This window comes from Vulpes vulpes, chromosome 1, assembly GCF_048418805.1.
Source record: "Vulpes vulpes isolate BD-2025 chromosome 1, VulVul3, whole genome shotgun sequence".
NCBI classification, from domain to species: Eukaryota; Metazoa; Chordata; class Mammalia; order Carnivora; family Canidae; genus Vulpes; species Vulpes vulpes.
Genome location: NC_132780.1, coordinates 163,282,256 through 163,310,168, shown reverse-complemented (window position 1 = coordinate 163,310,168; position 27,913 = coordinate 163,282,256). Strand labels below are relative to the sequence as shown.

Sequence of the window (27,913 nt, the reverse complement as noted above, 5' to 3'; positions counted from 1 at the left end):
TTAACCATTTCCTGAAACAATGCACAGAAGATGTTACCTTCCTGTAGGCAGAGACACGAAATGAAACGAAATGTAATGCTGTGGTCCCTTAAAACTAGCACAGGAGAGAAGACTTAGGCATATGCTTGAAGAGCTCCTCCTATTATTTCCCCAGTGACATTGCACTGAGATATCCATGGGCTAAGATAACAAAGTCAAGCAGACCCCTGCTGGCTTGTGGACCTTAGAAAACTCACCTGAAATGATTTGGTCCCATTATCAATCACTGGCAATGGTCCTAACAAGCTCTGTGTAACAGATCATTTCCCCTGCAGTTTCCCTGAGAAATCTTACTCAGCCCAATGACAACAACTGTGACCAGGAGGCATAAACCAGGAGTTCAGGAGTGATTGTTGAGAACACAGACAAAAGTGTTCCGGTATGGCCAGCCTAATGGTAATAGTGGCTCATCTCCAGGGGGCAAAAGAACAACTCCAGACAGGTTTTGAAAGGAGTTGGGGAGGGTGTCCACATTATATTCAACATTTTAAATGTGCAGCTTTTTGATGATTGTAGGATCACAACTCTCTTTTTTACCACACACTCTCACTGAAGCATAGAATCATTCTCTGTTAGGTTGCTACATTTACACTATCAACCCCATATCATGTACTACAGAACAAAAGCAATAATAACAACAAAATTAGTTGATTTGAAATTATGTCACTCCTGTAGATTCATTTTTATCATGATACATCATTCTTTTTCCAGAGACAACAATGAAAAATAATACACTTCTCTAATTCACTAGGGAATATTATTGAAAAGTAGAAGCAGACTGCTTCTAGTTTGTTTTAGAAGATTAAATGATCAAATGATAATAGGGAGAGAATTAAGAACCATCTTTCATTTATTTAAATTAAATGCAGTGCTTAATTAAATTATAGTTGTTAAAAATAATTATCTGATAAGAAAAAAATTAATACTGAACTATGGATCATCTCACCATCACCAAATCAACTGCAAAATATCAGCCTCACACAAAATAGCAAATCTGAATGTTTTCAAGCCCTCAACAGAATATGTCTTTAGCCTCTATTTAGAATCTTTGCTTTTTCTTTACCCTAAACTTTAAAGTATGTTTTAAACTGGCTTAAGTTAAAGACTGGTCAAATTGTTGCTGGGAAGAGAGAAAAGGAAATAAATATCATTTGAATGATTTTTATGTGCCAAATATTGTGCTGTGTTAATTTTACATACTCCATGTAATTCTTAGAGATATATGACAAAATCAGTATTACTTATCCCATATTACTGATGAAGCTCAGAAAGGCTAATTAATTTGCCCAAAGTCACATGAATTTGGAAAGTTGGAATTTAGATTTGACTTTATCTGACTTGAATGTCCTGCAAAAGCTCTTCATTACACCATGATATATAGGAGCTACTTTAATTATTCTGATGGATTACCTCAAAGTTAAAGTGTTAATGACTTGGTGTGGAAAACCATGGTGATGCAGAAGGGCTATAATCATCTACCTCTATATCCTACATTTGAAGCCAGTGAATATTTTCCAGAGCTGTTTATAGGACTGAAATCTTATCCTTGCTGAATTTAAATTCCTTTCACTATGGCACTGTTATAAGGAACACATAAGAATGTCATGGTCTAGAGACTGATCTACTGGCCCAGCAAGTATACTTGAAGATAATCTATGGAAAGAGAGTCCAACTTTCAACAATCAATTTACCAGTTTTCCCTAGGTCCAATGATACCATATAATTTTGTTTGATTGAAATGTAAGAATCTATGGACCTTATAGACCTATATGTAGGCTAAGCCAGCTAAATGAAAATATTTTAATTCACTGCATGTGACTATTACTGTATCTGAGTTTTGAGGTATTTTTTTATGTTCTCCTATTTTTTCTCATTTATTACCTGGTATGAATTTATTTCAGATTACAAAGTCATTTTAAATGCTATTAATCTAATATTCTTCTCTCATTTCATGTCATGAATTTTGTTAATTTGGTATAATTATCTTGAATTCCCTAAAGTGCCTCCATATGAAAAAATTAATCGAGTGGTAACAAATTATATTTCTAACAAAAGATACTTTGTAAACCGAATAAGGTCTCTGAAATGGTATACAAAGCTTTCATAACTTCAGAGTTAAAATACAGAATCAATAAAAGAAGGGGCTAATATTGATTTTATTTTAAAATGTCCTTTCATTCATTTCTGGGCATAACATACTCTAAGATTCTATGCATAGAATAGTGTCACTGAGGACATTGTTCATATAGGTAGAAAAAAAAACCCATTTTTATCTTGTCAATTCAGAAATTTATATTAGTAATATTTACTTATTTAAAGCATTTCTATCACTGTCCATTTTGAACTACATATATCCCATCTTGGGGTTATAATATTTCAAAACCACTCACTCAGCTGTGATTCCACAGCCTTTCATAGACCAGCAGACTGATTTCCCTGGGGAGAGAACACATTAAAGCCTAACATCAATTGCAATTTTGAGCTTGCTTCACATACACCATTTGACCTTGTGCTACTGTGGTACAGGAAAAGGCCTGTGTGGAAGGGTTTCAGCTCTTTTCAAGAACCCAGGACCCATTATTTTGAAAAATTGACACTAACTTCCTATATTTGGACTGAACTACCCACTAATAGATAGTTCTAATTTGTCAGGTATTTCTCACTCTTTGTATTAGCGTGGAATATACTGATGACAAAACAAAACTCATGCACAATTAAACAACTTGCTATTCCTTTTCCTTATTTTCAGAGAATATTGATGTTGTAATCTTTAAATATTTTGGGGCTGGCTATTACACAAGAAAGTAAATCACAAATGTGATTAATTATCTTTTAGTCTTTAGAGCTAAATCATAAATCTAATCATCTCTTTTCAGAGAAAAAGAATGAAGATAAAATTGGTAGTTAGAAACTTTGCTCTGCTGAGAAAATGGAACAAAATCACTCCACACCTCACACACACAGAATGGGAATACTTACAGTGGAGAAACAGATACAGAGGGAGTATATAATATAGGTTTCTGTCCAACTCTTAAAAATAATGATGTGGGATCCCCGTGCCCCAAACTCATTGTTGCTTACCAGCACCTGCTCCTCGGACATCGACTGTTCTCTCTTCGGAATCAACGGACCTCACTTCTCCCCACCCTTCTGAAGAGATGGGTATCCCAGGTGCACACATGACAGCAACCTTGTAAAGAAATTCAGCCTGGGGATTTTTAGCTTTGCTTTTAAACAAATTCAAAATCTTATCTAAGAAGAGCACAGAGTACCTCACCCACCACTCCGCTTACATCATTGAACAACAGCACCAACCCGTAGGTCAGGAGCAGCAGAAAATGGAAACTAAAAGAAAATATTGGTGTAAGCATAAGAAAGTCTCTTTGCATGACTGACTCAGGTCATTGCAGGCACTGTGCAGCTATGCAAAGGATCACTTGGATAAAATACCACACATAAGCCTCAGTGGGCCTGGTGGCGTGGAGACTGGTAGCATTTACTGAGGAGAAGCATATTGGCATCTCTGTTGGGTTTTAACCAGATCCACAGGATTCAGGAAATAAGCTCTCTGCCAGATGACACTATGCTCCTAGCCATTCCTTCTGTTTACTTATCCTCCAAATTGCTCTAACTAGTGGCCTTTCTCCTGCTGTGAGCTTATTTGTGGAGAGGGCTAAATAAAGGATTTTTATGACAGCAAAATGGCCATTAGCCCATACGATGATTTCTTAAAATATAACTTTTCTGCTTTTGTTTAGTACTATTAAAATCAATTAAATACGTTTCTTATTATTATATCCCTGGTTTTTGAAGAAAAAAATGTTTTGTTTCTTCCTGAAGAAATACTTGAAATTGAGCTATCTTTGTACATATGTGCATGTTCTTTATATATTATTTTTCTCCTATTTACATAAACTATTAAAGGTAGATTCCCTCTTCCTATTGCTGTATTTTCCTAGCAGAGGCAAATACTTTTAAATACATACATACATTTATATATATATGGAATTTTTTTCCTACTATATGTGACTTGGCACATTTCCAGACTATGTACCCTCTTTCAGATAGAATGCAAACTTTATGAGGAAAAGAAAGCAGTTATATTTTTCCTCTATCATAATGTAGTCTTCTTACTAAAACAAAGTTATATATATTTTAATGTAAGCATATAACTCGGTAAGTAATGATTATTTTTTGAATTTCAATACAGAGAATGCTGTAAATAGTAAAAAATAAGGTATGTATGCATGTATTTCACTCTTCCTAAAGCATATTCATGTACTTCAAAACAAATTTGAGAAGTGACCAGGATAAATAGCATTATGAGAGAATCAACTATTCACAGAAACAGACATGGGAGTGTATACCAAGACTGACTTGTCTAGAAAGTAAATTCCTAAATCACCAACCCAAGGCTTCCACTTCATCAAGTCTTTATTTTCTAATTAAACTTCAGTATTAACAGAAAAGTCGGAAAGTACAGGTAAAGCTTATTACAACCAAGTGACAATACTGTTAATGTTGAAATATTAATCATATATAATACCCTGGAAATTATGGGGTTTTTCTTCCTCCACAGTCCTAGCAACTACGAAAAAAGAAATCTCATTTCAAATCACAAATCTCATTCAAGTGCACTTTTAAGTAATAATATTATATGGAACTTCTAAGTTCCATATAATACATTTTAAGGAGAGTGGCACTGAAATACTATAGAGTAAATACATATTTTATTTCCTAACTCTCCTCAAATATTTACAAAAGTTGAAAAAGATCTCTACTTGTCTATAGCTAACTCATCTATGTAGTGTCTTCTGCTGGTCACAATCATATGTTAAAAAAATACAAGGTATACCTCCACAGGGACAAATATACTAAGTAATTTTAAGTAATGGGGATATCTAGATTATAAACTCTTTTTTTGTAAAAAAAAAAGATTTATTTATTTGAGAGAGAAAGATCAAGAGAGCACGCAAGCTGGGGAAGAGGCAGAGGAAGAGAGAGAAGCAGGCTCCCTGTTGAGCAAGGAGCCTGATGTGGGACTCAATCCCAGGACCCTGGGATCATGACCTGAGCCGAAGGCAGATGCTTAACTAACTGAGCCACCCAGGTACCCCTAGGTTATAAACTCCTGATGGGATGTAAATAAAGTTTCTGATTCTCTGTGAGACTACAGACTGAAGATAGTCCAGGTGGAAATAATGTGTTGCCACCATATCAAATGACTTTATCTACACTTTGTGAGCCACACTGCATTGTATTAATATTTTGGCACTTTGATCAATGGCAGGACAAACTCTGGGCAAAAGAGGGTAGACGTATTGTCTTTCAGTCTATACATGTGTAAACTCTACAACATCTTAGTAAAATCAAGGCTCTTAATCTTCACAACCAGTAGCATAATACAGTATTTGTGAAAAACTTATGGCATAAATACAAGTTCTGGTTCAAAGTACCTCTTCTGAGACATTTTCACTGACTAAACAATCCACGTGGTTCTCTTCACTGTTTTTGACTTCCCTTCAGGTCTTAACAGGAGAGTTCCACATTCGACTTTATTATTTCTCAAAATTTTTGTTGATCCCTGTATGCATTTATAATTTCTTTCATCTAGCAAAAATTCTAAACACTGAATATACTAGGTCTAGAATAAAGAGAAAAAAGAGCTAGACCAGATCTCTTCCTTGAAGGTTCAGGTGCTATTATTATTTCCATACTACAGATAAAGAACCCGAGGTTTAGATATGCTACATGACATATCTAGTCCATGGCAGAGTAAGAATTTGAATTTAAAAACAATAATAGGGATCCCTGGGTGGCGCAGCAGTTTGGCGCCTGCCTTTGGCCCAGGGCGCGATCCTAGAGACCTGGGATTGAATCCCACGTCAGGCTCCCGGTGCATGGAGCCTGCTTCTCCCTCTGCCTGTGTCTCTGCCTCTTTCTCTCTCTCTCTCTGTGTGACTATCATAAATAAATTAATTAATTAATTAAAAAAAATAAATAAAAACAATAATAATAATCAAAGCTAATCTTGCTTTAGATCACAACATCCTTAAGTATGGGAACTTTTACCTAGTATTAAGTACAAGACTGTTCTTGGTGGTTCATGATTGAGGCAAATGAATCTACACCAAGTAAAATGCACAGGATGCTACTTACTGGCTGAGGTCTTTCATGAGACTCTAGCATGGCTGTCTTGCCTAGACCTCAGAACACCAGTTTACAGAAATATTAATGAATGGTTCAGAATGAAAGGTACCCTGATCAAATGTATTCAGGACATACTGTGTATTGTATTATTTTCTAGAACAATCACAATGCACGTCACCTTTAAAGGTGGTGAAAAGTCTTTAAATTAAAGTAATTTTGGCCAAACTTAGCATCAGTCAAACTTATTTGAACACCCTTATTTTTGACAGAACACTTATTAAAACTATTATTGCTCTGCAGAAATACTAGATGGAGAAATTCTGCATTATTAATACTATTTCTTTTTATTTGTTAAGATATTGTAATGAAAAAGGGAGGGCAGTACTGGATTCTGTTTTATAGATTCAGAGTTGATTTTAAGAACCATATCGTTCATTTGGGTAGTTTCTGTAATAACAGGCACTGTTCCATATCCTGCTCTGTCACTGGGCTATCTGTGATTCTGCTGTCACAAAGCACCAGCTCAGCTATCCCTTTCTGACCGATATGGATATGCTTCTGGATCAAGGTCTTCCATTTATTCAATTCTACTGAATCACACTGAAGCAACTGTTCTGAAGGATCCTAAGCTAAAATAAAACAAACCAAACATAAAACAAAACACAAAGTCCAAATACATATTCTGGGAAATCCTAATTTTATATAACTAGACATAGAATAAACCAATAATCGAAATACAACTAAGGACTCTGTTGAATAAAAGAAAAGGTTAGTTCTAAAGATACGAGAATGAATAAAATATAGATGGTCCCTGACTTACAATGGTGTGACTTAAAATTTCTCACCTTTATGATGGTATGAAAGCAATATGCATTCAACAGAAACCACAGTTTTAATTTTGAATTTTGATCTTTTCCTGAGCTAACAATATAAGATATGATATAGCCTCTCATGATGCTGGGCAGTGGCAGTGAGCAACAGCTCCCAGTCAGCCATGTGATCACCACTGTAAACAACTGATGCACTTACAACATTCTGTACCCAATCATTCTGTTTTTTTAAGTACAGTATTCAATTAAATGAGATATTCAGCACTTGATTATAAAATAGGCTTTGTGTTAGATGATTTTGCCCAACTATAGGCTAATTATATAAGTGTTCTGAGCATGTTTAATGTAGACTAGGCTAAGCTATGATGTTTAGTAGGTTAAGTATTAAATGCATTTTCAGCTTAATATCTTCAACTTATGATGGGCTCATTGGGATGTAACCCCATCCTAAGCAAGGAAGAATTGCATTAGGATTTGGGAAATTAATCTATTTAATTAACATTTTCTCCAGGATTGAGAGCTACTTTCATATCTTCAATTTCCTGAGTCATAAGGCTACAACCTATCTTATGTCAGATTTTATAGGTTTCTGACAAGAGTATGTTGGATACTAGAAGACACTCTGGCTATTAAATGCCTAGCCTGAGAAAGTTTGAAAGAATACAAATAGTCAAAGAATTTGTTGCTATCAAAGCACTCTGAAATTCTGAAATACAGGTATGAGAATTTCAGGCTATGGCAATGAAACCATTTAAAATATAAATGAATGTAAGCACCCTATTAATGTTGCTATTCTTTGTCTCACAGTGTATTAGAGGACAGGCATGTATGAAAAGGATAATTCAAGGAGAACTAGTCAGTACAACGTGCCTCAATCTGTAATGTCTTCTAAGCTAGGGAGACCTAGGACTCCCAGATCCTGAACCAAACACATGGAGTAACTCAGTTGATACTTGGTATCAGAACAGCAGATATGCCAAAATGTCAGAGAGTGGAAGAATATGGGTCAGGGTGAGGTAGGGAACATTTCAGAAAGGATCTTTTTAAGGAAGTGAGGCGGGGGGGCGGGGGGGGGGGATGAGTGAGCCATGAAAGGGAGATTAAAGAGAGAAATTTTTACCTTTATTAAGATAGGTCGGTATTAAGGATCACAATTACTGTAAACTTGACTCACCTACCACAGAATGTTTCTCCAATTCATACCCTCTGACCTATTCTATACATGTTCTACAGGAGACCTAGCAAAGTAGGACAATATGAAACCGATTGCTTTTCGTGGTGCTGAGATATTTAAAGGATAATCAAAAGCTGACCATTTCAGCCTAAAACATGGTGCAAATGCTTTACTCATTACTGCATTTCTCTGTAAAAGACAGAAAACATGCTAAAAGAAAAAGGAATTCAATTGACAAAGCCAAAATTTTGGCATTCTGAGAGTCATTTCTTAGCATCTGTCTGTTCTTTGTAAATTAAGTTATTGATTATAGAAAAATGGGAAGGCTTTTGAGCTTGAAGCTAGATAGGAAAGATATTGCAGAATGAGGTATCACTGTCCAAGGACCAAATTTAATGCTAATTTCTTGTCCTGGGATTAAATCATAATACAAGCAATATAAATTCAGCCTACAAAATCCACCTAAGGAACACAATGATATTTCAGTTCCTTACAAGAGATTGATTTTTCACCCAGGGTTCAGACAGAAAAAGTTTCCTCATTTATCTGAACTGTGTGAAATGTAATATTAATCCTTTCTATGTGGGGGAAGCACTCTGAGGGTGATGGCCTTATCCACAGATGTCAGTTCCAATTACCTGCTTCTTACAAGGGCGAAACTGCCTCTGGCAGCCCTGTGTTGTTTAAAAACCCAAACCCCAGACATTACAAATTTTGATTCATCAGAGGTGTTGCTGATATATACACTAAGGATCGGCTTTCTCCCTCATTTCTGACTCTTGGAGATTTCTCTTTATGCAAACTCAGCTCTGCTTTTTTTTTTTTCAGCTATGCTTTTTTAAATAAATATTATATTTTCACCATTATAGGTTTTTTGCAGTGAAAATTAGTTTTGTTTAATTTTTTTAGCTTACACAGCCATATAACTGTAAACAGGAAGTAGTTTCAAATGGTATGATGGGTAACTTTTTCCTTTTTATAGGTTGGCAATTTAAAATCTCATTTATAAGTTCAAAAACCATTAAAGTATCTATTCATTTGTATTTATAGGATACAATTCAAGTAATGCTATGTAGTGAGTAATGATGACTTTTTAAAATTATCCTGTGGCCCAAATACATAGCTTCCTACAATCATGGACATGAGGTATTTCTTAAGAAAGCAACCAATAAAAAGGCTGAGTAGAAACATTAGGCCACATATGATGAGACTTCAAACAGTAAGTTATTAAAGAGAGCACAGTCAAGGAGAGAGGGAAGATCACTTGCATAATATACAAGCTAATTAATTAAATGCCATATAGAAACTTGCAGTTTCACTTCATTATTTCTATACTCCATTTATCTTTTCTATTTGTATCCGTTTGTTGTCTTTTTTGTTGTTATTATGTTAGAAGTACTTTTAAAACCGTTCAAGAATTAAATCAGAACCAGTGATTCTTCAGAATAGGAGATTCCCTAAGTTCCACCTTAATTAATTAAATTTACAACCAAATCACATAAAAGGCCAGTATTTTTCCTGGTTTCTACTATAACTAAAGAACTGTGGTACTACTGGTTTGTTTATTCGTCCTTCAATTTTTAAAAATGTCTTATTAAAAATGGTACGTGTGCTCCAGGTCAAAGTAAAACACACATAAAATCCTCCCTCTACTCAAACACAGTACAATATTTATTTCAAACAATAAATACAATGCTACAAAGCATAAATAAGACAAATATAGAGCTGAAAGCTACAGAAACTACAGAGGTGAGTGGTTCAAGCTGTCGGATCCACTGACATGGAAACCAGTGTTGGGTAGAGGTGGCTGCTGCCAAGCTGTCCTTCTGCTAGACTCTCATGGAAAGAACTAATAAAAAAATATGTTCTAACAAAAAGAAAAATGAAGGCAGGGAAAAAAGGGAGATATAGAAAGTAGTTATAAACAATGAAATCGGTAAATCATGGTAAACATGTTGGTAAATCTAAATAAGTATTAACTACAGAAATAATGTTAACATTTATTTATATGTTCAAAAACAAGCTGGGCCCATTCCAGATAACAGTAATATTGAGGATAGAAAGAAAACAGTAAATTGTGGAAGAAAGAGCATGCTAAAGTCCTCTTTCATAGAAGACTCTAGAGGACTTTCAGATTTTGCTAAAAAAATTGTAAAACTAAGTACTGCACTGAAAACTTAAGTTTTGCATTTAAGGATAGAAAAAATATATAATGTCCTAAGCTCTAAATTAAATGAATAGGCTCAGAAAACAACTTGATCAATCTAATAGAAGGCATGAAAAGAGAAAAAGAAAAGCAAACAAATAAACAGTAATTAGAAAAGTCAAATTAAATTAGCACAAAAGAATATATTAATGGTGGAGGGATTTAAAAATATAAAAAAGACAAAAAATAAAGAATGCATTTTACTTTACCATCCAGATATAAATATAATCAACATTTCCTTTCAGTTCCTTATGTACATATATATTTTTTCAAAAACATATGATATAGTATATATACAATTAACAATGCCTCTCAGCCATCATAAATATATTTTATGCATAAAGATAAGAATATATAACAGAAGTTTTATGGCTACACAGTAGTCCTTTAAACAGTGTCCTTTAATCAGAAAATTGAGCTAGCTTCCAATTTTTACATTATAAACACTGTTGTAATAATAAATATTTACCCATATCCATCACAAAGAGTTTATTCTGCCAAGATACTTTTGGGGTTACAATCATATTTTATAAACTATACATAAATAGGTCAATTAGAGGTAAGAATTCTAGCTATTAGATAAATTTGACAATTTACTCACGATTAGGCTACAATTTCTTATGTAATTTTTATTCCAATCATCTAGATTGAGTTTGAGCAATTCCAATCATTCTCCCAAGTGCCCTAACTCATTGAAAAATACAAAGCCTTAAATGATGATACTTCCTTTACCTTGTGGCTTCCCACAAGTTCTTTTTTTTTTTTTTTTAAGATTTCATTTATTTATTCATGAGAGACAGAGAGAGAGAGAGAGGGAGAGAGAGAGGCAGAGACACAGGCTCCATGCAGGGAGCCTGATGTGGGACTCGACCCCGGGACTCTAGAATCACACCCTGGGCTGAAAGCAGGAGCTAAACTGCTCAGCCACCCAGGGATCCTCCTTCCCATAAATTCTTAATCTCTAACTTAATTCATGGCTTCTCAAAGACACTGTTCTCTCTGGAACCTCTTAAACCTAATTTAGAATTTTGGGGGGATTATATCAATTAAATTTTCAGCTCTTTCCTTTATGATCAGTTCAGCTATTAGTCAGTTCTCCATTTTCACTACTATTGCTGATGCTACTGATGCTGTTTTATTTCTTTTTTAAATCTAATGGCAATTCTTTACTGTAATTCATACTATAACTTCTGTGGATAACTGAATTTTTTTCTCTTTCATTAAAATATACATAAGTTAATATATAGTTGTAGTAATATTGTGGTTTCCGTTTTATAGTTCAAAGAATTAAATAATGTCCAAATTACTAAAAATAATTAAATAGAATTCTCAGAACAAAGAAGTAAGCTGTAATCACACAAGAAACAAAGTAAATAATTTCTTGCCATCCAGTGAACATATATCTCTTGACTGAAGTACTTTTTCCAAATGCATAATCATTAAATCAATAAAGTAAAGGGGTGCATCAAGAATTAAAAGACAAGAAAAGTTAATCCTTTTTCAAACTCAATCATCCTTAACTATACTTTTGGTATATTTTTTCTCTCTACTCAAATATACAATTTATTAGTTTCTTACTTTTTGTAAGTAGCTCCACAAATTTAAAAAAGAGAGAAAGACCTAGAAGTGCACAATTTATTCCAAAAACTACATTTCTACGTATGTAACTATAAACTATTACTCTAGAGTATACATTCAATAAATGCAGAAACATGATGTCTCTACTTAAACCTACAATCAATTTCCTTCAGGAAAAGACACAAAAATGCAAACATTAAAAATAAAATTAGACAGTTCAAGAGAACAAGAGAAGTGAAATTTGGTCTTGGTTTTAAATCATGACTAGAGATAGGAAAGCATTTAAAAAGGTGGAACATCAAATGTCAAATAACAGAGATGGAAATGTACATGGCATGAGTCAAGGACAGGGTATAGAGCTTATCAAGAAGAGCACAGTGTTAGACAAGGTGAGTCTGTGAGGATAAATCGGTGTTACACTGAGGACTGACAGGCTTGGCTTGGGTTTTGAATTTTATTCTCTATGAAATGACCCAATCTGTAAGAGTTTTACCACTAACCCAACTGGGACAACCATTAGGATAGTAATAATTACTCACATTTGTATAATACTCTAGACCTTGAGAATTACTTTCCCATCTATTGTCTCTATATAGGCGTGGCTTCTGGTTTCTGTCCTAGACATTTGCAAGGTCATTCTGCTATTCTTCAATCCCTCTCTCATTTATGGGCTCCTAAGCACTGCAGTAAGCCCGCAGAATTCACACCTGATAGTCCATCAGAAAATAAATTTAAAGTACCTGAGTCAGACTGGTGCTTGTATCTGGATACATACAACTCTTTATTCTGTCCCCAAAACAAGTTGAGTCACTTCAGATCACAAGTTGTGTCATTTTAGATGCTTTTTCCAATCATATATGTGCCCATATAAATAAGCAACTTTTTAAAAATGGGATTCTCATATTTTTATACAAAATTAAAATTCTCTTGGAAGAACCACCACTTCATAATTTATAAATTAGAGTCAAGGCTGAGCTTTGGAAAGTACCTGAAGGAAGATTTTTAGGTTCTGCCATTCATAACCTTGACTACACACTAGAATTAGGGTTTTTTTCATAAGTGTTGTATAGTTTTTAGAGTTGAGATCCTTTAACCTCTTTGGATAAGTTTATTCCTAGGTATCTTATGGTTTCTGGTGCAATTATAAATGCGATCAATTCCTTAATTTCTCTTTGATTTGTCTCATTGCTAGGGTATAGAAATGCAATTTATTTCTGTGCATTGATTTTATATGCACACTTTGCTGAATAGCTCTATGAGTTCTAGCAATTCTGGGATGGAGTCTTCTGGGTTTTCCACATAAAGTATCATGTCATCTGTGAAAAGTGAGAGTTTGAACTCTTCTTTGCCAATTCAGATGCCTTTTATTTCTTTCTGTTGTCTGATTGCTGAGGCTAGGACTTCCAATACTATGTTGAACAACAAGTGGTGAGCGGGCATCCCTGTTGTGTTTGGGACCTTATGGGAAAAGCTCTCAGTTTTTCCCCATTGAGAGTAATATTCACTGTGGGCTTTTCCTAGATGGCTTATATTATGATACTGAAATATGTTCCCTCTATCCTTACGACATAGCAATTGGGTACTACTGGGTATTTACCCCAAAAATACAAATATAGTGATCCAAAGGGGCACCTATACCTCAATGTTCATGGCAACAATGTCCACAATAGCCAGCCTGCAGAAAGACCAGAAATATCCATTGACAGATGAATGGATAAAGAAGATGTGGTATAAATATATACAATGGAACACTACTCAGCCACCAGAAAGGGCAAATACTTACCATTCACATCACATGGAGGGTATAATGCTAAGTGAAATAAGTCAGTCAGAGAAAGACAATTAATATATGGTTTCACTCATATGTGGAATATAACAGTGCAGAGGATTATAGGGTAAGGGAGGGAAAACTGAAGTTATCAGAGAGGGGTAAAAACCATGAAAGACTCTTAACTCTAGGAAACAAACTGAGGATTGCTAGAGGGGAGGTGGGTGGAGGAATGGGGTAATTTGGTGATGGGCATTGAGTAGGGCATGTAATGTGATAAGCACTGGGTGTTATATACAACTGATGAATTATTGAACACTACATCTGAAACTAAGTATGTACTATATATTGGCTAATTTAATTCAAATAAATAAATAAATAAAGAGAAACAACAATGCTCAGGCCACAACCCAGAACAATGAAATCAGAATCTCTGTGCTTGGGGCTTAATCACTGGTATCATTTGCAGGAAGCTTCTCAAATGATTATAAAGTGAATTAGTCCTGTACTCAGGGAGGAGATGGTCATCTGCAAGCCATGGAGAAAAGCTGGAATATATCCTTCTCTCATAGATCTCAGAAGAAACTAACTCTGCCAATAACTTAATGTTGGAGTTCTAGCCTTCAGAACTATGAAGAAAATAAGTTTCTACTGTTTAGGCCATTAAGTCTGTGGTATCTTATTATGGCAGCCCTAGGAAAATCATACACTATTATCTCAGACTCAGAAGAGTTTACTAGATTAAAAATAATCTGCCCTTTGATATAGAACAAGAGCTTAAAGGAAAAATAATCACAGAAGTTCAGTTCAGTTGGTAGAATAAGATATTCAGAGAAGATGGGTATAGGCAACAACTATTAAATCCAGAATAGCAATAAGAACCATAGATACCCCACAATGTATGAAGAAAAATGATAGAGAAGGTAATATCTATACTTCCAATATGGCAGTTGGAATCAGGGAAGTCAGTATCTAGAGATTCAGCTTCTAATTTCTGGACAGGGATTGGTGAGGACAAGCCAAAAGTTTAGTTCTTGGGGGGACTTGGCAGCATAACTGGATCTAGGGACATCTAGGCAAAAATCTAGTGTCTGGTCACTGCTAGGACTAGGTCTAGATTGCAGAAGAACAAGTAGCTGGACTGCTAAATGCTAGTCCTCAGAGGGTCGGGCTGGAGCTAGGGACAAGATGATTTCCAAGCTCTTCCAGCTAGAGGAAATGGCTTTAGGGGCAGGGATATCAGGCGACCTCAACACCCATAATGTCTCCTTCTCTGTTCAACAGTGTGTGAAAGGAGAGGTTTTTTTTTTTCTTCTGAAGTCTCTCTCAGGTCTAAGATTCTGTTATTCTGTTAAAATGAACCAAAAGTAAGAACAACCTTTTCATTCACTAGATAAAATGGGTCAAAAATACTGCAGTATGATTCTGCATTTTAAAAGGATACTGAAGAACAACTTACTGAGATAAAATAGTGGCACTAAAATCTTCAATATCAAATCTTTTTCTAAATGTACTTTGAAGCATAAATGTTTCCCTTTAAAATGACCTTTAGTTATAAATCTTTTAAAACATTCTATGTTAAGATTGTAAGCATATATTACATATAAAATTTGTATGATTATTTTTGAAAATGTAGCCCAGATTTTAATTTCATTTCTCCTGATTCAAAAATAGGAATTGCTTTCAGATGTAACTAAATGACTAATATTTCCAGCTATGGATTATTTTAGGAGAAATATTATTGGGTATAATCATGTTAGATTTACAGACTTCATTTCTTTTCTTTTTATAGAAATTCCTTTTAATCACAACTCTTGTTTTAGAATCAAGGCAATTTTTTAGTAGTTATATATTAGGCAGAAATTGTAGCTCTGAAAAAACCAGCTTCTTACCATGATGATTTCCAAAATTTGCTTAACACATATTCTTCGAAATTAGGAACCTAATTACTAAGTTAGCTCAGACCACACACACACACACACACACACACACACAGAGTTATTTGTGTTCTCTCAATCTCTTCCTAAGATTTAAATTGCACAGATGACTAAAATGGCTAATGTCCATTTTCCATATCCACTGTTAGAAGAAATTAGGGGTAGCCCAGGTGGCTCAGTGGTTTAGCACCGCCTTCGGCCCAGGGCCTGATCCTGGAGACCCGGGATTGAGTCCCACATCAGGCTCTCCCAGAAGCATGAAGCCTGCTTCTTCCTCTGCCTATGTCTCTGACTCTCTTGTTCTGGGTGTGTCTCTCATGAATGAATAAATAAAATCTTAAAAAAAAAAAAACAGAAGAAATTAGTTCTCAGAATCCCTGTAAGGCATTTAAACTGTAGCATCTAACACACCCATAAATCATGATAAATCATGTCTCTTTCACTAGTTGAAAGGGGGAAAGAAACTTATCTTTTCCTCAGCAATACCAGGCAGTAGTCCCCCTTCTCTTTTGTGACAATTTTCATCTCTGTCCTTTGTAATATCAAAAAAAAAAAAAAAAAAGAAGAAGGAAGAAAGAAAGAAAGAAAGAAAGAAAGAAAGAAAGAAAGAAAGAAAGAAAGAAAGAAAATAAAAGAAAACCAGGGCAAATAAAACTGTTGGGCTTTGGTGTTAAATGTCAACCTGTCCAACTACTGGTCCTACACCAATTTCTTTCCTCTGCATAGATTAAATGGGTAAATTAAAGAAGATGTTAGAGAAAGCATTTGGTTGAAAGTTAAGAAGTAGAGGTAGAGATCTATAAAAGTGTGTTCATCAGCATCTGTGTAAAATGGGCCAACCAAAATTACATAAAAGGAAACAGGACAAAAGAAATGAAGTGAGCTCCTTTAAGGACCCCCTCAGGGCAGGGGCTATATTCTAATAATATATTCCCAAAGCCTGGTAAGTGCCTGTCATATAGTAGGAACTCAATAGAAGGTAAAAGAGTAGCCAATGCTGTTACAATGCTAATGGATCCATCAATGTTTTAAAGTTCTGGTGGCTAAAATGCCATTTATGAAAGGCCCCAGAGGACACCAAAACTAGTTATTTGCAGCTTAATGAAGGGGACATTGAAAAACAGTTTTTTATGTTTTATTTTAATGGATATCAAATTAATGCATGCATATGATGAAAATTAAAATAAATAAGGGCTTGATACGTAGCTACAATAATTCATTTCCTCTCACGGCTCTTCTGCCCACACTATCAATTCCACTTCTTAAACTTTTTTTCAAATATTTATTTTCTTATAAATAAGACTGCTTTCTTCAAAGCACTCTAATACTTTTTAAAGATTTTATTTATTTATTATTTTGACATGGACAAATATTTATATTCAATTGTGTAAACATATGCAAGTATTCAATGTGGAAGGGAGTTTATTCTATAAATTGAAAAATGTAAGTGGCACTTACAATATTATTACATATAAATACTACAGAACAAGTTAAAAATGTGCAGAATATAAATTTCCTTTTCTAGGGATGAAGTGTCACGGTTCCTGTTCACTCAGAGGTAAATGTGCCTAGGTTATTAGTTGAATGGGCTGTATCAATAAAATAATGTCACATTTTTGTTTGCTTCATATTTGAAACTTGATTTTCCTTAACATTTTTTGTGTGGTTTTTTTTGTTTGTTTTTCTCAGTGTTTGTCCCTTTTCATTGTTAAAAAAAGAGACAGCCTTTTCTTACTCAGTAAGGAAATCCAATAATATCATGTAATTCATTAGTCATTGGATATTTCTTAGAATCCATGACATTATTTTTCATAAAGATTTTCTTCTTGGAGCCTCCTGGAAATGATCTCTGCTTTTAATTTTCACAGATTGCTTTCTGTACACAATGTCATCCAGGGATTTCTCTGCACTGGATTCCTGGGGTAGCTCCACTATTTCTTGCTTCTCATTTGTCCCACTTTCTTAATTATTATTCAGGTTTTCTTGAGTGATACATCTTTAAATAATTCTCTCAGATGGAGACTGCAAAGTTGGAGAACCTGGGAGTTGACTGATGGTTTAGATGTGCAGAGAATTCTAATTTCAAACAGTTTTGTGCCATACTTTAAAGGCATTGAACAGTTGTAGTTTCTAATCTGCTGCTGATGGGAAGTCTAAAGACAGTTTAACTCTTACTGTTGTATATATGACCTAGTTTATTTCTTTAACCTCCAAAAGCGTATAGATTTTTTTCCCCTTTTTTCCTTGGCATCTTGTTGGTGTTGAACTTCCTCCTATGTTTCACCATTATGACCTCTGGACTCATCCTTTGAGCTTCCAGATGTTTCCTTGTGGGTCAGTTTCATTTTTTTTGGATGAAAGAAGTTTAGAGGTTTTGTATCAGCTGTTAATGTCTAAGATCAAGTTTTTCACTTCCTGGCTTAGAGAATTAACTCATATCTGCAGCAAGCTTGTGATCTTGAGTCTGGTCATAGAGTCTTATACTTTGTCCAGGGATCTCTGTCCAAGTACTTCAGTGTTAAGGGTTTTGGTATCCAGAGCTTTCCGCTAAGTTTGGATAATAACTTTAATTTTTCAAAAAATATTTTACACAGAATATCCATGTGTTGGGTGAGGAAGCTGCCCTGGGGATGTGGCTTAGGTATTTCAGGATGTATCAGGAATGCATCCTGTACTGTTTGGTTTCTTAAACACCCTTTTGCTCTTGAAATAACTTCTTACTTTTAGGATCTACTTGTTTATCTTGATTTTTTTAGTTCTTCCTGCTGGCGCTCTTCATAGTTTGTGGGATTTGTTGTTCATTTATATTTAAGACAGACTACTGACTTAATTTCTGTGTGTAGCTGGTGAGTATTTCCATGTAGGTCTTTTCAGTCACACTGCTGTAGTGGACACTAACAGTATCTCTAACATCTGTGAATGAATGGAGCTTGGGAGCTAGTAGCCTTCACTTTAGGGTAAACAACATATGGAACTCAGCATTAAGCTATAAGGGTGGGGGTGCAACAATCCAGATTCTGAGTTTTGCTGAGGCAGTTTACTGGATTTCTTCTTGAATTCTACCGGGAATTAAATGTGGGGTTGCTCTTGCTATATGTAAGGGTGTAAAGAGGAGGGAAAAATGGTAAAGAGAATAAACAGTGTGATTCAGTTGCTCTGTCGACAAATGTTGAATGTATCTGCCAATTGGAAAGTCTCCTTCTTACTTCTGGCTTCACAGAATCTGTTATTTGGGTCTTAAGTCTCTGTAAGGTGCTTCATTGGCAGTCTTCACCACCGCCACACCCTCATTTACCTAGAAACCTCTTATGTCTAAAAGTAAGATGTAGACTATATTTTGCTAAGTGAAGTAAGTCAGAGAAAGACAAATACCATATGATTTCACTCATATGTGGTATTTAAGAAACAAAAGAGATAAATATAGGGGAAGGGGGAAAAAAGAGAAAGAAGCAAACCATGAGAGACTCTTAACTACAGAAAACTGAAGGTTGATGGAGGGAAGATGGTGGGGGATGACCTAACTAGGTGATGGACATTAAGGAGAGCACTTGCTGTGATGAGTGCTGGTATATGTAAGTGATGAATCACTAAATTCTACACCTGAAACCAATTTACCATATATGTTAACTAACTAAAATTTAAATACAACTTGAAATAAAAAAATAAAACATACAAAATAAATAAAGCTGGTAAAAGTAGACTACTTTCTTCTTTTCATCTTCTAAAAACATTTCATCTGCTCATAGCTCACTTCCTTTTTCTTCACTTTTATGGGATCTCATGGGGTAAGAAAACTAAATGTTTAGGTTTGGGTAATCATTTGAAGACAAAGCCCTTTTAAGTTGCAACTGTTTTCAGGCTACCATTTAAAAAAAAATATCTATAGCCAAATTCTTGCCAAAGAACCTGATTTTATCTTGGTGTATCCTATCTCTCTATAAAATCTATTTTAAAAGAATCCTCTGGATAGCCAAAAAAAAAAAAAAAATGTCATGAGAGGAGCAACCATAGCTATGTATATGTGTATATTTATTTATTTAATCACTGTAGTTCTATAACCTAGCAGTGTGCTTGGAATGCAGTAGGTCCTTATAGATATTTTGTTTAATATCATGTGTATTATCTAATATTCATGTGTTACATACATATTAATACATAAATAAATCTGATCAAATTTTTTAATTGCAAGCCCTCTTAAGGTTATAGGAAGGACTAAGACTACCAAAAGGATATTAAATGCATTCTTTGTTGTCAAAAAACACAAGTAAACCAGTAACTTCTGGTCAGAATTAAAAGTTCAGTGAGCAATAGGCACTGTACTGCTGGAGCCCAAAGAAATTACTCTCAATATTTTTAGTTTAGTGATTAAAGAAAAATATAAAGAATTAGATTTACACTTAAAGATTTTAATATTTGATTTTTGCAAGGGTTCCAAACTCTTGTTCCTCATTCCCCAATGATTAAGTTGCCAGGCATCCAAACTTAACGGTCAATAATTCACAATACCTAAAACCTATACTCTGGTCCATGGAAACTATCTTTGTCTTTAGGGGGAAAATTCACACCTGTTATTAAAGATCCATAGTCTTATATGAAACCCTTGCAGGTATCACATGCTCCTAAAAGGACTGCTAAATACTGCCTTGCAGTAATAGTTACAAACAAACCAGTTAGCCCTTGTTAGACAGGTTGACCTCAGAAGCCATTCACACAGTACTTTAAAAGTTTAAAGGTATAATCAATTTGTGTTGTATTTTTTGAGTTATTCAAAGTGGGAGAGGATAAAAAAGGAAATCCTGTTATCCACTGCCAGGCTCTTATTCCAACTGGCTCTGTCTGAGGATTTATACTTTTAGTTCATTGTAAGTATAAATAGCTTACTCTACTGATCAAGACAGCAATGCTTCTAAGTTTCTTCTCAGAACTGGTGCCATTTCTTTCTTCCACACTGGCATCATCTTTGTCTCTTTCTTTATTCTCATGCTTTTGTACTCAATTCCTTTAGGCACAAATCTTTACTAGGCCTTGCCCCAATGGGTCATATTACTCATTTCATTTATATTCAACTGCTATCTCATAAGCATTTTAGTTCACTGCTTTTCTTCTGAAAAGAGATTTATGCTCTTAATATTTATAAGCTAAGAAACAAAGGATGCCCAATTTTCCCCAATTGGCAAAAGCAACATGGCATTCACTTCCAAAACATGTAATAATTGACCTCAATTTTGAGACAAGCCCACTAGAGCTTACTGTTAATCCCTGTGTGTGTGTGAGAAAGAGAATTATACCATATGTAAAATATTATATTGACTATAAAGGCTGTGTTGTCTTCCAGACGCCATTCGACCAGGTTATCTTTTTTGTTGAATTTTAGGACACAGCAAAATTATATATCAATATATCTAGAAAAAATTTCCCTTTTAGGCATTTATTAAACTGCATTTCATTGTGTAATTTTTCTTTATTGCTTATTTCTCTATAGAATGTAAGCTCTATGAGAGCATGGGACATGTTTATCCTTTTTTTAAAAAATTTTTTTTATTTATTTATGATAGTCACACAGAGAGAGAGAGTGAGTGAGAGAGGCAGAGACATAGGCAGAGGGAGAAGCAGGCTCCATGCACCGGGAGCCCGATGTGGGATTCAATCCCGGGTCTCCAGGATCGCGCCCTGGGCCAAAGGCAGGCGCTAAACCGATGCGCCACCCAGGGATCCCCTGTTTATCCTTTTTTAACCTCGGTTTATATATGGAAAGTGCTAAATACATTTACTGATAAGTGACAAACCAACTCAGCATAATAAAATTAGAATAATGTCAATGACAAAAATGGTATACATATAGTAAGTAGCTACCTTACGCCAGTGATATGGTCTAAATATTTGTGTCCCTCCCAAAATTTACAGGTTGAAATCCTCCTAACCCCCATAGATGATGGATAGTATTAGCAGTTAGGACCTTTGGGATGTGCTGAGGTCACAAAGGTAGAGCCTTCATAAATGGGATTGGTGCTTTTATAAGAAACCCCACAAATCTCCCTAGCCCTTTCAACCAAGTGAGGAAACAGCAAAAAAGGTGGTAGCTAGAGGGTATTTTACCAGAATTCAACCATGTGGGCATCCTGATCTTAGCCTTCCTAGCCTCTAAAACAGTCAGATATAAATATCTGTCGTTAATACGAGAGTAAGAGAGTAAGCATTATGTTAAATGTTTATGTGTGTAACTCTTAAACTGAATGAACAAATGAATGGATGTGATACTGTGCTTTATAATAAGAAATATATATTTGAGTTTAGTGAAGGTTCTAGCAAAGAGCTTCTAAAATCCTTGGAATTTCCTAAGTAATGAAAGCCATAAAGGTGTCTTTTGTTAGGTTAACGGGGTGATTTTTGGTATATATGCTGCCAAAGCAACTAGTTTACAAAGTGACTTTTTGGACCACACCTAAGGATGGGGGCTGGTCCCTTGGAAAACCAATCATGTGATCAGAGTATTGGAGCTTAAGGTTCCAGTCCCCTGACTTCCTGGGAGAGAGGGAATGGAGGATGAACCAAAGCCAATGATTTGGTCAACTCCGCCAAGGTAATGAAGCATTCATAAAAATCTAAAAGTACTAGGTTCTGAGAGCTTCCAGGTAGGGAACATATGGAGTGCTGGAAGAGCAGCATAACTGTAGAGGCATGGGAGTTCTGCGTCCTTTCCCCAGAACCTGCCCTATGCATCTCTTCCATCTGAGTTATATCCTTTTATAATAAACCAGTTATCTAATATGTACATGGGTTTCCTAAATTCTGTGAGCTGCTGTAACAAACTAATCAAACCCACGAAGGGGTTGGTGGGATCCTCTGATCTATAGCCAGTTGGTCAGAAGCACAGGTAACAACCTGGGCTTATGATTGACATCTGAAGTGGAGGGCAGTCTTTTGGGACTGAGCCCTTAACCTGTGGGATCTGATGCTACCTCTCGGTAGATAACATCAGAATTGAATTAGGTTGAATTCTCTTGGACATCCTGCTGGTATATGAGAATTGCTTGTTAGTGTGGGAACTCTCTCTCTCTCTCTCTCTCTCTCTCACACACACACACACACACACACACACACACACATTTTGGAACTGAGTCCAGAACCCAAAATAATGGTCTATACTTAAAATGCAATTTTTATCTTTCACTGCCCTTTAAATTTTATTCCATGAAAATGGTCTTCCCTTGACCCCAAAAGTCACAACACGGCATTCACTCTCCTAAGATATCTCTTCCCAAATCATTCTTTTCCTCACCCCATTAGATCCTATGAGACATACAAATAGTTCTTTTACCTTTCCTTTATATGTTATATATGTGAGTGATTACTTCACATTTATTGTGATATTAGGTTATCTATGATATAGGTACCACAAGCAAAATCAAAACAGGAAAAATGCTAATTTAGCATCCTATTTTATATACATCATCTCATCACACCACTCAATAATCTTACCATGTGGATAGCAGATACTCTTATCTCCATTGTGCCAACAAGAAAACTAGCACTTATGGAGGTTAAGTAACTTGTGCAGAGTCACAGGATACTGTAGATTATCATGGCTGGTTCCCTAGATTGTCCTTAGACAATGGCGGGGTTTGGTAATAAAGGCATTAATAGATACCATAGAAAATGGAATTTTTAAATCATTTTGAAATAAGAAAATGTGCTACATTAAAAAGTATGTTCTTTACAGTTAATGTTTCATTTTGTAAACATTGAGTTGGGACTGGTTAAAATATTAGAATAAGGCAACTATTTTGTGTGGAGTTTATTTTCAAGACATTATGAAAAGGAGATTCATTTTAAGAGAAAATAGTCTTCTGAACCAGATAACGGCAAATGTGATACCCTGTATTCTTCGGCTTCAGAGTCCCTAAAATGATAATTCTTAAGGAGGGAAGACAGTATGCAGAGGCAATAAGTTCCTTACATTACACCAGTTCCATCCTTCCAATTACTCATGCCTCTAGTCATTTTTTCTTTCACAATCTGTTGGTATTGTAAATATTTTGATACTCAGTTCTGCCTGATTCTATGCCCACTGTGATTTAAAACACACATTTTGTAAGAACTGATGTAGAGTCCTTACTTTAGGAAATGGGAAAATATACACATATATGAAAATACATATATACATATTTATATCTATTAAGAGTTATCTGCACACCAATTAAGCATATCCATTTACATTTTTATTCAACATTTCATTATTTCAGGGGAGAAAAATATGTGTTCACACAACAATATTAAGGCACAGAAGACAGCAAGGGTATACTCACCATGTTATTTTTAAAGACTTATTTATTTTAGAGAGAGCAAGTGAGCAGGAGCACACACGTGAACAGGGGGAGGGGCAGAGGGCGAAGCAAAGCTGACTCCACACTGGTGTAGAGCCCCACCAGGGCTCTGTCCCAGGACCCTGAGATCACCACCCCAGCCAAAACCAAGAGTCAGACCCTCCACCCTACTGAGCCACCATGTGACTTTTAAAAAGCTCATGTACAATATGCATAAATATATGCATACTGACTTCTAAGACAAACATAAGTCATCAGAAGGTGTGCTGAAAGAGCCAAATGATCCCATATAAATATAATATTTTAATTTCTGTCTCCCACTGCCCTATAAATTTTATTTCATGTGGACAGTCTTTCCTTGACCCTGAAACTTACTACATGGCATCCACATTCTGCTAAGTTATCTCTTACCAAATCACTGTCCAAAAGAGTCATTTTAACTTAAGTTGCAGTAATCCTAATGACAGAATGAACTTTCTTAATTGTTCCCATATATATATATATATATCCATTCACCCATCTATCTATCTAGACAGCTAGCTAGCTAGATAGATATATGTTTGTATTTATCTAGAGAGAAAGAGAGAGGGAGAGGAGACAGAGACACATAAAGGGAGATGACACAGCCATGCATTATGACGATAGAGAATATGAGGAAACAAAGTCACTTTTTAATAAATTTATAATTTTAGTATATAATTCAGCAACTATAATACAGGCCAAAAACTGTAAAATATAGCTACCCCAAAATAGAACTAGGAAACACTATATAACAAGAATCAGGACCAACACCATCAAATTTAGGACTGTGGCCAATTTAAATCCGAGTGAACAGCAGAATGAAGTGAATCTTCAAAAGAAATACGTAATTGCAAAATTAAATTGAAGTATTTTCTAGATCAGTATTATGCTATCTAAGGGAACTTTCTGTGATGATTGCTTCTGAGCACTTGAAATGGGGCTACAGTGACTGGGGGACTTAATAATTAAGTCTATGTAGCTGTAATTAACGTAAATAGCTACATGTGGTTAAGATGTTGTAGAACAGTGTAGAACAAGACAGAAAAAAAAAAAAAGTCAGCCTATCATACAACGAATGCTCTGAAATGTTTTGTAATATGATAGTTAAACTTTGTACTCAAAAGTCACTATCCAAAACAACATATAACATCTGCATGATAGACTTTCTGCACCAGTTGTGGAAAAGACTCATTTGAAAGTTGAAAAATACTCCCTCTCTGGAGTATCACACCACAGAAGTTTAAAAAAGGTACATTCCCCTTTATCAGGAAGAGTTTTGGTTTCCTAGAAAAGAAGTCCTCCACCATCCACCCCAAAGTATTAACTTAGTGCGTACTGGATGTTCCATAATGACAAGAAACGAAGGCATTAACCACTCTTGTAATCCAAATCTGAAGCTTGTGGTTCTGTTTCAAAATCCTACCAAAAAGGAATAAAGCAAGCAAGGAGGCTAAAACCTTCTATTCTATTCCCCGAGAGGCTGGGTCTGCGGCCATTCCACGTTGCACTCCCCCCGCCCCCGCCGCCACTTCCACGGAAATCTGGAGATATCCGACATACAGCTCCACAGAAGGGTCAGGTATGCCGTATAACCAGTTGACACACACAGCGCGAAACGATCCCCAAATTGATTAGCATCCATCTTCTTATCTAGTTACGAGTTTGTGTTTCCCTTGGGACGCGAACCTTACGCGTCCACCCCCAAGACGTTCTAACACACCTCACTGCGGCGTTCAGTACGTCATCACGTTGCACGCTTCAGGCCGCACGTTTGACCCCCGCCCCCGCCGCGCGCCCCGGGCTCCGCGCAGGCGCGCCCGAGCCCCGCCTCCGCCTTACCTTTCTCGCTGACGCTCTCGCTCTCGAGCTCCACGTCTTCGCAGCTGGTGTACTCCGGCGTGGACACGCCTTCCTCCTCGGAGCTGCTCACCGACATCTGCCGCTTCTTGCCGCCCCTCTTGGACCGGTGCGGCTTGGGCGGAGACGGCCGCACCGACTCGGACTGATCGGAGCTCAAGGAGTCGTTCCGCAGCATGGTCTCCACCTTCTCGCGCTTGGACTTCCTGATGAGGACGGCCGAGCTGGGGTCCAGGCGGCTCTGCTTCCTGAGCGGCTCCTGGGCTTTGGGCTCCAGGGCTTCTGCGGGGACCGGCCCATGCCGGGGTGCCGGCGGGCTGTGGTTCGTGAGCTGCTTGGCGCCCGGCGCCCTGGCTTCCGCGGTCCTCTCGGCCGAGTAGGCCCGCGGCGACTCGGGCGGCGAGGCCCTGGCGGCGGCCGGCGCGCGCTTGCCGGCCTTGCTGTCGGGCGGCGGGGCGCCCGCCTCGGTGCGCGGGAGCGCCACGTCGCTGTGGCGCCGCTCGTGCCTCGCGCGGGACACCCGGGCGTGCATGCGCATCTGCTGCTCCTCGGGCGGCGGTTTCACCGGGTACCGCGCCAGGTTCGGGTCGCTGCGGTACCTGGTCTGGTACTCCTCCTCTTTCCTTTGCTTCTCATCTTCCGCCGCTTTGCGGTCCTCTCGTTTTTCTGGCACGTCCGGGAAGTCCTGGGACCGCCCTTTCTCGAGCCTTCGGCTTTCCCGCCTTTCTTTCCGCTCCCGGTCTTCCACGGCCCCCTCTCCCGGCTGCACGGAGGACTTGGGCACGCGTTTCCGCTCGCTCTTCTGGGCTCCCTTGCCGTTCTGCTCAGAGAGCCCCGCAGTCTTCTTCCTGTGATACACAAAGGAACGTGAAGAAGGAAAGCAATGCAGAAAGCTACACATCAAGACCAGACCTAAGAAACATTTCTTCGCGTTCCATTTAAATCTGTTCAAGTGATTCGTTGCAGTTCGATGTCTGATTAAGAAGCAATTTGATAACCACATTAAACCTGTGTATCCGATTAGCTTTCAAATAAAGCTCCTTTACGTTACAGCGTCTTAAGGAGCTTTAGCAAGTAGTTTTCACATTTAAAATTCTCCATGAATTAACTAGATGAATAAGAGCCACCAATACATTAATTCAATAAATGAACGAATTTTATGCTAAATTCTCCTATGAATGAAAGACTTAAAGATATTCTAGATGAAACTAATACAGGTTTCATCTAACTAATATACACGGGTCAGTTCAATTCTAAATACATACTTGATATGTATCTGGACAATACATATCGACAATCTTTTATCATAATAGCAACTTTTAAATGTGAATACTAACCATGTCCATTTCAAAAATTAAATCTAATAGCACTTCTTTAATAGTACAACGAAAGTAATTTTAACAAGATCATATGCACCCACTTTTAAGGGAGTTGGTTAGGAAAAAATGGCTGAACCTTAGCCTTCCTTTTATCTTCCTTGGGCAAAGATAATAGAAATATTGAAATGTTTCAAATTATTATTCATTTTTCCTCCTTCCCTCCCCCTCCTCCTTTCCCTCTCATTTCAGAACACAGTGTAAAACAAAACAAAAACAAACACACACACACAATAGTGTTCTCTATTTTTTCTGCATCCCGTTGAAGGCACTGCAAAGATTAAAGGGTTTGGCAATCTTTAAATCCTGTAGATATAGGACTCATTTGCCCTTTCAGCTCTTTTTTGTACACTGGAGTGCACCTAATTTGGGAAAGTTCCAGCAATTACACCAGAAGTTAGAAAAAAGTAGGGGCCTTGTCTAAAGTGTCCTGACACTATATGATATACTATGCTATTAAGGTGGGAACAACCTAGGCTTTTTTTTTTTTTTTTTTTTAAACGCTGAGACCCACAGAGGGCTTTCGAAGGGAACATCTTTGACTGAAAGTACAAAAGCAAACACCACGCATAAAACTCAAGAAAAAATACAAGATGAGAAAAAGGACAATTTCTATTGTGGGTTGTTAAAGTATTAGTTGCGAGGATATACTG

The 27,913-nt window shown here is 36.6% G+C and overlaps 1 protein-coding gene across 49 annotated transcripts in view; it reads right to left on the bottom strand.

The window, feature by feature from the left end:
* Positions 1-27,913, bottom strand: part of RIMS1 (regulating synaptic membrane exocytosis 1) — a 471,964-nt gene that overhangs the window by 183,201 nt on the left and 260,850 nt on the right. For all 49 annotated transcript variants that reach the window (XM_072735185.1, XM_072735168.1, XM_072735249.1 and 46 more), the window contains one exon: positions 25,867-26,732. In XM_072735185.1, coding sequence (XP_072591286.1) covers positions 25,867-26,732 — 866 coding nt within the window. The remainder of the gene's footprint in view (positions 1-25,866; positions 26,733-27,913) is intronic.